The sequence below is a fragment of the Erythranthe guttata genome, chromosome 14 (genome assembly GCF_056151865.1).
Source record: "Erythranthe guttata isolate IM_541 chromosome 14, IM_541, whole genome shotgun sequence".
Classification (NCBI taxonomy): domain Eukaryota; kingdom Viridiplantae; phylum Streptophyta; class Magnoliopsida; order Lamiales; family Phrymaceae; genus Erythranthe; species Erythranthe guttata.
The window spans coordinates 10903434-10914497 of record NC_142546.1 but is presented as its reverse complement, the minus strand read 5'-3'; the positions used below and the strand labels follow the sequence as shown (position 1 = coordinate 10914497).

General features: G+C 35.6%; 1 protein-coding gene across 1 annotated transcript; it reads left to right on the top strand.

Moving 5' to 3' along the window:
• The first annotated feature begins 6774 nt into the window (after nucleotides 1-6774).
• Nucleotides 6775-10563, top strand: LOC105954564 (sodium/hydrogen exchanger 2-like). The gene is made up of 11 exons (XM_088812691.1): nucleotides 6775-6852; nucleotides 7068-7186; nucleotides 7266-7363; nucleotides 7714-7773; nucleotides 8140-8186; nucleotides 8293-8478; nucleotides 9028-9128; nucleotides 9209-9310; nucleotides 9415-9616; nucleotides 9909-9995; nucleotides 10077-10563. Exons 1-11 carry the CDS (start codon nucleotides 6775-6777, stop codon nucleotides 10419-10421), a joined length of 1425 nt encoding a protein of 474 aa, XP_088668817.1. The 3' UTR covers nucleotides 10422-10563.
• The last annotated feature ends 501 nt before the right edge of the window (nucleotides 10564-11064 follow it).

Sequence of the window (11064 nt, the reverse complement as noted above, 5' to 3'; positions counted from 1 at the left end):
TTACCTCTTGTAGCGTGAGATTTCGACGAATCGAAACCTAAAACCAATCACGTACAAGCTGCAAATTACCAATCCTCGGGGCTGCAACTCATGGCTGGAACAAGCTGATCGAGCAAGCGACGAACGGCGGTGAGTGGCAGCAGCAGTGGCGGCGCGTGGCAGCAGCAGCGGCGGCGCGTGCGGCGGTGCGTGGATTCGTCGGGGCAGCAGCTCCTCTCTAATTAGGTTTCACCTCGTATTTTCGACCCACTCGAACTATAGCACAAGATGTTAACGAGTTAGATAAACAACAAGTAAACGAAGGAGAAGGGAGGAGAAAACCGGCGACTATCGGCGGTGATCGGCGGCGGCGCGGCGGGGCTGCAACGGCCGAGAGGAAGAGCGGCTAGGGCTTGAGCGGCTAGGGTATGGTGCATCAAAAAAATATGATCTCAAACTCTTGTTTGAGGTCTATTTATACTTAGGGTTTTCAACCCTAGTGGGTTTAAGTCATTGGGCTTGACCCACTGATGTATTAAGCCCATTCCCTCGTCGGCCTCGTTTCTAATAAACGATCGTTCACAAAATTTTAACAAGATTATATTTTTGACGAGCTCAAAGTCTTCGTCGATACGAGTGCCTCTTCGAAATTTCCAATTTCCAAAATTGGAAACTTCCACTTCAGTGGACTTGCTAAATCGGGAAACTTCCCAATTTAGAAAGTTCACTAAATTCCGCATGTCTCTCTTTCTCTACGTTTATTCCGATTCGCAATCCACAATTACGAATCTTGGATTCAATCATATCGACATCCAATCGTTCAAAGATTAACACATTAATATATGCTTGTTGTTATCAAGGATCTATATTACACGAGAAGTGTGACCCTCAATGGTTCAGGTGTATGCTAGCCGTGGGCTCACAACACATTGTTCTTATACGAACTCCTCCCAAGAGTCCTGATTAGAGTAAAACTCATTTTACCTAATCTCCGATCAAATAGGTGCCCAACGAATCAAGATTGGCGTCTAGCAACTACGCATCATGATTCCCTAGATACAAGTGAAGTGCCTGCAAGAACCTTATGATATAGTTAGCGTACAGTACGATCCTTTCGCAACACATGTCCCGATTGAACTAGAGGCATTGGTTCACCGAGACCTCTGATAAAGTTCAATAACCGTGCGAACGTTCTAGGTATTTAAAATTCGTTCGTGTGCGACTTAGGGAAACACATTTCCCTAATCACCCCACTATCAACTCTGGCCAGAGATTCCTTGGATTATAAACCGTCATAACACACAGGACATCCATGACTACTCAAGCGCTCGAATCCCCTACTACAATGCACAAACTTCACACTAGATTTCGGATTGTACGAACGTTGGCCCTTGGAGTGGTCCGCGGTGGGACTCAGAGACAGGTCACGATTTAATCGGTCCTCTAGTGAAGTCACGGTGATGTCTGGGTCTTAAGGACTAATGGTGTACAACTATATCTTAGAAACCTATTACTCGATGAATGAGAACCACTTATAGATTTCTAGGGCGAGGGAGTTCAGTGAACTCATCTAGTATGAGCACCCACTCAAGTATGCCGATGTCACAACACCGAGGACTGATGAGACGCAGTACACATACACTAAGTGCTAGTCTCAAAAGGAAAAGGCCGGTATCCTCATTATTGGCGTAACCCATCGACTAGGAACAAAGTTTAACAGTTACATTACATTGCTGAGTTATCTCACGATTCTACTAGACCAACTCACAGTAATAGAGTAACTCGTTAGGACTATATCTATGCTGCTTGCATGGGATAACATATATAGAATGCCAAATGAAATGTTTTTATTATTACGAACGAAAAACGATTGTTTTATTACAAGATAAAAGGAAAGACCACAGCCACAAGTTGGCTTGTTGGTCACCTACTCCAACAACTGCATCTCATCAGTAAACGGTATTGTGATATCGGCATGCATAAGTGGGTGCTCGTAAGTTGACGAGTTCACTGAACTCCCTAACCCTAGAAATCTCTAAGTGGTTCTCAATAATCGAGTAGAGATATCTATGGTATAGTTGTACACCTTTAGTCCTTAAGACCTAGACATCACCGTGACTTCACTACAGAACCAGCTGTATCATAACTTGTCCCTGAGTTCCACCGAGGACCGCCCCAAGGGCCAGTGTTCGTGCAGTCCGAAATCTAGTGGGAGGTCTGTGCATTGTAGTCGGGGATTCGATCGCTATAATAGTCTTGGATGTCCTGTGTGTTCTCATAGTTTGTAATCTCTAAGTCTCTGGCCAGAGCTGACTAAGTGATGATTAGAGAATTCGATTCTCTAAGTCATGCACGTACCAATTACGACACTTAGAACGATCGCACAGTTATTGAACTACTTAGGAGGTCTCGATGAACCAATGCCTCTAGTTTGATCAGGACATATGAATCGAAGGGATCGTACTGTACGTTAACTAAATCAAAAGGTTCTTGCAGGCAATTGATTTGTATCTAGGGAATCATGACGCGTAGTTGCTACACGTCAATCTTTATTCGTTGGGTGATTAAGGTGAAACGAGCTTCATCTTAATTGTAACTCTAAGGGACGAGTTTAGACCACAAAGGGCTGTGGACCCACGGCTAGCTTACACCTGAACCATGGAGGGTCACACTGCTCGTGCACTCGATATTTTTGAATAAACGGTCAAAGATAAAAATGTTTAATCTTTGCATGATTGGAAGTCAATGTGATTGAGTCCAACATTTGCAATTTCGAATTATGAATGAGAATAAGAAAAAGAAAAGAATAGGCGTACATCGTAGTGAACTTTCTAAATCGGTAAGTTCCCAAATTTAGAGAGTCCACTGAATTAGGGTTTCCACTTTTAGAAATTGGAAATCAAGAATCGGCACTCGTAATGACGAGGACATTACAATAGTTCCGAAAATGTAATCACTACAATTTTCAAATCATTGAGTTGTGAGAAACAAGCGCGTAAAGAACAAATGAACTTAAGTTGTTGGGCCCGGTCCAACTTAAGCCCGTTAGCGCGTAAAGTCTTGCACAACATACAACACATTACACAAAACCCTAGCCGCTCAAATCTCACAACAATTAAAATTGTCAAATGTCAAGCAATTAGGTGTGGAATTAAAATTTTACATTGTACATAGATAACTATCAATAAACTTTTTCAATTGAAATTGATTTGATAACTATGGTCGGAGTACATGAATTTTAAATAGGTGTCAAAATATTATCCTAAATGTCGAAGGAGTTATTGATACTCAATTTCTGTTTTATATTTGCTATCGAAGTTACTCTTAGGATAACATTCATTTTAATGATCTCTCTACGTATACAATATAACTACAATATTTATTTAAAATCAAAATTGGTTGATATATTTATCGAAATTAAAGTTTACATTAGACTGCCCATAATTAAATCAAGGGTTAATTAGATATAAACCCATCACTAAGAAAAATACATTAAGATTAACCACTCCCATTTAATTTTAACAAGGCAAACCCCTCTATTAGTGATTTACCATGTGTACCTTCATATTTTGTATTAGACAACCCCCATCCCCGCCCTCTCAAATCTTACGAGAGACAATGACATTCATAGAAGTTAACTATCTTCATAAACTACCGCAATTACGCTGAAGATCTTCCAAAAATCTCGCTTGAAAAAATCTTCTTATCTACCTCTTCCTAAAAACACGCCCTCTCTATTTTCTTCTCTTCTTCTCTATCTCCCCTCTCTCCAACTTTCTCTTTCATCTTCTCAACGAAAACAGTTTGCTATGTTCAGCAACGGCGGATGGGCCAGCGGTGTGCACCGGCGGCGATGGGCTATTGTTCACGGCCGTGGCGGCGAAAGGCGGTTATGTGCAGCACGACCGTGAGCGGTTGTGTGCAGGGACATCGAAGAATTGTGGTTTGCGGCGACCATATGCGACGGTTCGAAATTCTTCCATGGTTGATTACTCAGGAATGGAGTTTGTAAACAAGCTTGTTTTTTTAGATCTACAAATCCATGGTCGCATTATTTGTTGACTCGTAAATATTTGTTTCCCATGATTTTTTTTTATCAGAGTCCACAACAAAGAGGGGATCATTGTTGTGGCAAAAAAAAAAAAATATTGTAGTCTTCTACACCCAGAGTCAACTATAAGTAACGGGTAGTTCACTATATTGTTCCAAAGTCAACTATAATTTTTTCGATGTCAATTATAAAAAAAATGGGTAGTTAACTATAATGTTGCTATAGTCAGCTATAAAAATTAGATAGTCAACTATAACTTTTCCGATGTCAACTACAAAAAATTGGTAGTCAACTATAATTTTTTTATTAATTCACTATATTATATTTATATTTAAGAAACTATGGTGTTTTAAAATGGAATACTAACTATAATAAATATCATATCCTGCGAAAACATGACATTCCCTATAGTAGAAATAGATTGATTTCAACAAAAAAATGAGATGAGAAGAAAAGGCAAAGTAGTGAGAAAAAAAAAAGAGAAAAAAAAAAAAAACAAAGACGAGAAGAGCGAAAATGGGGAAGAGAGAGAAGAGAGAGAGAGAGGTGAGAGAGAAGAGAGGGAGAAGAAGAATAAAAAAACAGTCAAAGTAAAGGAAAAATGAAGAGAGAGAAATGAATGGAAAATATAAAATGACGGATAATAGAGAAATAGGTGAAGAGGGAGAACAGATAAAAATATGGACAAAAAATGGCATATGAGAATTAACATAAGAGGTCACACAATTCAGAAAATATTATATGGATTTGTTTATAAAGGGTCAATTGTAAATTGGTCTCACGCTCTATTATTTTACCTAATGAATGGGTTATATCTCATATTCCCTTAAATCAATATGACATGTTAATCTTAAAATCAACTAGTTCCAAAATAATATTAAGGGCAAGACAAGGGACTTAAATACACATTGGTCCATAAAAAAAAGGTATTTCAAATAAACTCATACCCTTGTCTTTAGTCTAAAATACCTTCCATAATAAATTTTTTTATCAATCATCCATTATTAACTTCCTCAATATTACACATTGACCCCGAATTTAAACAAATGTATTACATTAACCCCCCTTTTACTTATTTTTTGAACAAAAAAAATTTTAGAAAATAATATTTTTTTCTGAATTTTTTTTCCGGCCAGATTCTGGCATTGACCGGGCGGTTCTCCACGTTGACTTTCTCTTTTTTTTTAACTTTTTTTTTTGAAATTTTTTTCCGGCCGATCAACTACCGTTTGACCGCCGGTCTCCCGCGTTGACTTTTTTTTTCTTTCTTAGAAACAATTATTTTAATTAATATTACTGTCGTGGCTGCTAAATTACTAATATTATTGTCCCAAACAGTAATATTACGGGCGATGACAGCAATATTACGGTCGGGGATGTAATATTACGGTCGAAGACAGCAAAATTGCAGGCCAAGACGATAAAATTAATTAATACAGTAAAATTACTGTCTCAGACAGTTAAATTACTTAAAGACGGTAATTTAGCCGACAAGACAGTAATATTAATTAAAATATTGTTTTTTAAGAAAAAAAAATTAAAAAAAAAAAAAAAAAAAACTCAATTAATAATTAAATTACTGTCTCCGACAATTAAATTACTATTGAAGACAGTAATTTAGCAGTCAAGACAGTGAATTAATTAAAATAATTTTTTTAAGAAAACAAAAAGGCAATTAACAGTTAAATTACTGTCTCTGAAAGTTAAATAACTGCTGGAGACAGTAATTTAGTAGCCAAGACTAATTTAGCAGCCAAGACAGTAATATTAATTTAAATATTCTTTTTAAGAAAAAAACAAAGTCAACACCGGAGACCCGGCGGTCAACAGCGGTTGACCTAGCAGAAAAAAAAAATTCAAAAAAAAAAGGAGGTCAATGCCGTTGACCGACGGTCTCCAAGGTTGACGGGTCAAAATTGAAATTAGCGTCAAAATTGGTTAATTGGTGAAATTGGGTTAAATTGGGGTATAAATCATGAAATTTGAGTTGAATTGGGTTTCAAGGAATTCGGAGTAATTTTGGTATAAATACAAGGGTTTTCCTTATTTGCAAATAAGTTTGAATGAGCTGAAAATATTTGAAAGACAAAGAAATTGAATGTCCATTTTTTAATTAAGTGCCTTTGTCATGGGTTTTAATTGTTATTCTTGTCATAGTTGCTAACTCTTATGATCATTTACTATTTCATTTATCGATTCATTTTGAGTTTTTAAAATTTCAATTTGAATCTTATAAAAATTAATTTGACATGATTTGTTATGATTGAATAGATTTTTACTATTCAAAATATATATTTGTTTATGTCAATTCATAATTGTAACAAAGTCAAATCAATAAAAAAATTAATTATCCAAATTTAAATAAGAAAAAAAAATGAATAGTTACGAAATTTTAGTAAAAGATTTCACTTTAACCAACAAAATCAATTAATCATCTGCCGTTGGAAAAAACAATCACATATAAATAAGTTTGGATGAAATATAATCTTTTATTTTATCTCTAAAAAGTGAGACATATAAATGAACTGGAGTTGTATGTATATGAAATTCATAAGAGTCCTAGTAGTATTAAAGTATGTTAAATTTATTAGAGTCTTAGTAATACTAAAGTATCTTGAACTAGTTAGACTCTTTAATAAGAATATAAGTTAATTTTAATTTGCATGAAAATCGTTTTTTCTCTTCTTCTCTTTGGAAAAAAAAAATCCAAAGAAAAGAAGATGAAAAAAACACAGGAAGATTGAATGGAGCGGATGGGTAGCGGTGTGGTTTCTTGGTTGATGAGAATCGGAGAATCTAAACCTGATTCTGCTCAGGATCCTGTTGATAACTTGGCGATGTTTATCATTCTCCTCTATGCTTGTAGAATTACCCGTCATCAACTTAAAGGATTCCGATGGATTAACGAACCTATTATTGCTATTTTTTTTTATGCGTTCCGATCCCACCTTGTTTTTTTGTTTGTTTTCTTTTAGTAGTTAAAATGATGATATTTTGCGTTTATAATGATCATTAGCTTTGATGGATGATATTTTAGGGTTTGGGTACTGGAATTACTCTACTGGTGCTTACGGGTGGAAAGAGCTCGAACATACTTGTATTTGATGTAGAGCTCTTTTTTACATATTTCTTGCCCCCTGTTATATTTAATGCTGGGTGAGTTATAAGATGTATGTAGATGTTATAATTCTTGTGAAATTGGAATGTGATAATTATATTGTACTTTGGACTGAAGGATGCAGGTGAAGAAGAAGCATTTTTTCAAGAACCTCATGAATATTATGTTGTTTGGCGCTTTTGGGACACTCATATCTTTCTTCATCACATCATTTGGTATTAATTATTTCAATTCGCTGCCCATTCTATTATACCCACATATAATGTAAATCTTACGAAATCCTATCGAACAATGGATAAATCATATATTGTTTAGAAATCAAAGTTGTAAGGAATTTTATTTTCATCGATTGTAAAATTTGATCACATGAAAGTATATTTTCCTAGTCAGTTTACGATAAAAGTTATCGGTATTTTGAGTTTACGCATCCGTAAAGCTTTGATGGTTGAGAAGTGGTTGTGTTTGCATGATTTCCTACTTATAACTTATTTTTGTGCACCTGTCTATATATTATATATTTTATGGTTTGTGATTTCGCATAGCACTAAGTATTTAACTTTTTCAGGTTCGAAACTTTTTTTCGAGACATTGGGAATAGTCAATTTTGACCTTAAAGATTATCTTGGTCACTTCATCCTCTTCACTACATATTCATCCTGTATATGATATTTCATCGTATATGCATGCAATTATCTTGTAATTAATTCTTTGTTAGTCGATAATTTCATATTATATCTCCTAGGGTTCTCTCTCTCTCTCTCTCTCTCTCTCTCTCTCTCTCTCTCTCTCTCTCTCTCTCTCTCTCTCTCTCTCTCTCTCTCTCTCTCTCTCTCTCTCTCTCTCTCTCTCTCTCTCTCTCTCTCTCTCTCTCTCTCTCTCTCTCTCTCTCTCTCTCTCTCTCTCTCTCTGCCCTGTTGTATATATATGTCGAACTAATGAAACGTCTTCTTGAGGGATACGTTTCCAACTTGAGCCTTCGTTTTTTATGCAGCAATTGGAACCATCTTTTCAGCTACGGATTCTATATGCACCTTGCAGGTCTGTATAAATTTGTAACCACTTTGTTTTTCTTTAAAAAACTCCAAACGAAAAAGGTGGCACCCATACAAACTTGGTAACTGATTTAATTATTTTGGGCATGCAGGTTCTTAATCAGGACGAGTTGCCGTTACTGTACAGTCTAGTTTTTGGGGAAGGAGTGGTGAATGATGCGACATCTGTTGTCCTCTTTAACGCAATTCAAAAGTTCGACCTCTCAGATATTAACGCTATGATTGTCTTCAAGTTCTTGGACATTTCTTTTACTTATTTACAGCCAGCACTCTGTTGGGCGTTATTGTGAGTTTTAACTTAACCCCGCTCTCTCTCTCTCTCTCTCTCTCTCTCTCTCTCTCTCTCTCTCTCTCTCTCTCTCTCTCTCTCTCTCTCTCTCTCTCTCTCTCTCTATCTCTCTCTCTCTCTCTCTCTCTCTCTCTCTCTCTTAAACAGTTGTATATGGCATTTTCAGTTATTCCAAATATTTGATTGCACAACACATTGTCTAAAAATTTGGTTTCTAATTGTGAAAAATCAAAATGCAGATTGGATTGCTTAGTGCCTACATTATTAAAAAGTTGAACTTTCGAAGGTATATATCAAGTTTTGGACTTCTTTGATTTTGTTATTCGACACGGTTATGGTATCAGTACATTACTAACATCTAAAATTTATTTCAAGAGATTCAGCTTATCACGAGTTGGCTCTCATGATTCTCATGGCTTACCTTTCTTATATTTTGGTCGAGGTCCGTTTTCCTTTTACCTCTTCGCTCAATTTATATTTTATGTTACTTCTTTTTTATCATTATCATGGCTTACCCTTATATATTTACATATTGCAGCTCTTCGAGTTTGGCGGAATTCTCACAGTGTTCATTTGTGGAATTGTTATGTCACACTACACATTGTATAATGTGAATACACTTTCTAGAGTTACCGCCATGTAAGTATTCAATTTCAAAAAAGTCCCAAATAAAATTTTGGTACTTATTTGTTTATTTATTTATTATTTATTTTTAACAGGCATGCTTTTGCAACGATGTCGGTTATTACCGAGAGATTTATCTACCTCTATCTGGGTATGGATGCATTAAACATTGAAAAATGGAAAGCTGTGAGCAAAAGGTAAAAGAAGTTGTAAACTTGCTCTATTAATCTTACTTTGAATTCAAACATTGAAAAAACATATTTAATTTGTAAAATTTCCGTTTGTCGATTTACTTTTCTAGCCCTGGAAGCTCTGTTGGAACAAGTTCACTGATGCTAAGCCTAGTTATGCTCGGGAGAGCATCATTCGTTTTCCCTTTATCCTTTTTTTCCAACTTACTAACCAAGTCTGAGCATGACAAACTCAGCCTCAAGCAACAGGTTAACTTTTCAAGACTATTATTATTATCATCTCTTTTTCTTTCGTTCGGTTGCAATAAATGTTGAACAATTATTATGACTATCGTACAGTTGGCAATTTTCTGGTCTTGTCTAACGCGAGGTGCTGTTCCCATGGCTCTCTCTTATAATCACGTATAATAAGAGAAGTACAGTAGAACCTTCTCTGTCCCGACTTGAACGCAACATCCTAAAACATATTTCGTTAAATTAATAGAATTTGGCTGGTTCTGACAGTATTAATATTGCAATTTTCATTTTGTTTTTTTAAATCGGTTGAACCTAACCACATTGTACATTCGATTTCATGTTTCTTACATTGAACAATTATTTGCAGTTTGGAAAATCTGGCGACGATAATAAGCAGCAAGCGAATGCAATCATGATTACATGCACAATCATTGTAGTCATGTTCAGTACAGTGGTAAGAACATATATTATCATGTCTATATATAAAAAGACATTGATTTGAGTAATTTGTATAAACAATTGGTTTATTGTTCAGGTTTCTGGATCGTTAACGACGTATCTTATAAGGCTTATGCTCCCTCCGTCAGACTTTGAAAATAATACACATTCTTCGGAACCTCGTAGCCCTTCAAGCTCTACAATTAATATACGGCCCTTTCTCAGCAATTATACTATACAAGATTTGGAAGAAGACGATCGGATAAGCTCTAGAAACATTTCACGTTTAGTCTTGTTTCTATGCTCCCCATACAACTCGGTCCATTATTACTCGAGAAAATTGGACAATGCATTTATGCGCCGTGTGTTTGGTGGCAGGGGATTTACTGTGAACCTTACAAGCTCACCTGAAGAAACATTGGACCATTCACTATTAGTTTAGATATATTTTCAAGTGTTTTTGTTCCTTATTTTCGTTTAGTATAGTGTGTGTATAGGATGCCACGTGTACATAGGACTTTTTAGTTTTTAACGATGTATTCTGGGCCGCTCCTGAGAATTTTGGGCCCAAGGCGCTTTCAAGGATGTCCTGAAATTGTTGCTCCTTTTATATTATCTTCTATGCAAAAAAACAATTTTTTTTCTTAAATAGTAATTAAGAAATTTACATAATCTTCTAACTAACACACAACAAAGACAAATATAAGGGTTTTGATCTAAGGTGTTTAGTCAATAACAACATATATACGATTATGAAAGTGAATGCTAGCTTTTTTCAGACATCCGATTAATATAAAATATAGCAGCATATATGATATATCCTATTATTTGGTTGTAATTGGCATACCTCATGCCGTATTCTCGGGATGATTATAGTTTCAGTCCCCAAAAATTGGCACAATTTTCACTTTTGGTTCCCCATTTACGTGTGTCAATAAAATGTGATGTCATGTTGCCACATCTTAACATAATGAGTCAATTTACTATATTATTGTCTAATACATAATATTAAAAAAAAATACTAAATCAATATTACTGCGTTACTCGGTAATTTTACTTCGTTACCCAATAATATTACTGACTTA

What these genes read in the sequence shown, in the direction of transcription:
- LOC105954564 (XM_088812691.1), top strand. Translation starts at nt 6,775, where the DNA reads ATGGAGCGGATGGGTAGCGGTGTGGTTTCTTGGTTGATGAGAATCGGA. An exon ending in TACAGCCAGCACTCTGTTGG is followed by an intron (nt 8,479 to 9,027) that starts GCGTTATTGTGA and finishes TACATATTGCAG; the next exon opens with CTCTTCGAGTTTGGCGGAAT. An exon ending in CGTTCGGTTGCAATAAATGT is followed by an intron (nt 9,617 to 9,908) that starts TGAACAATTATT and finishes AATTATTTGCAG; the next exon opens with TTTGGAAAATCTGGCGACGA.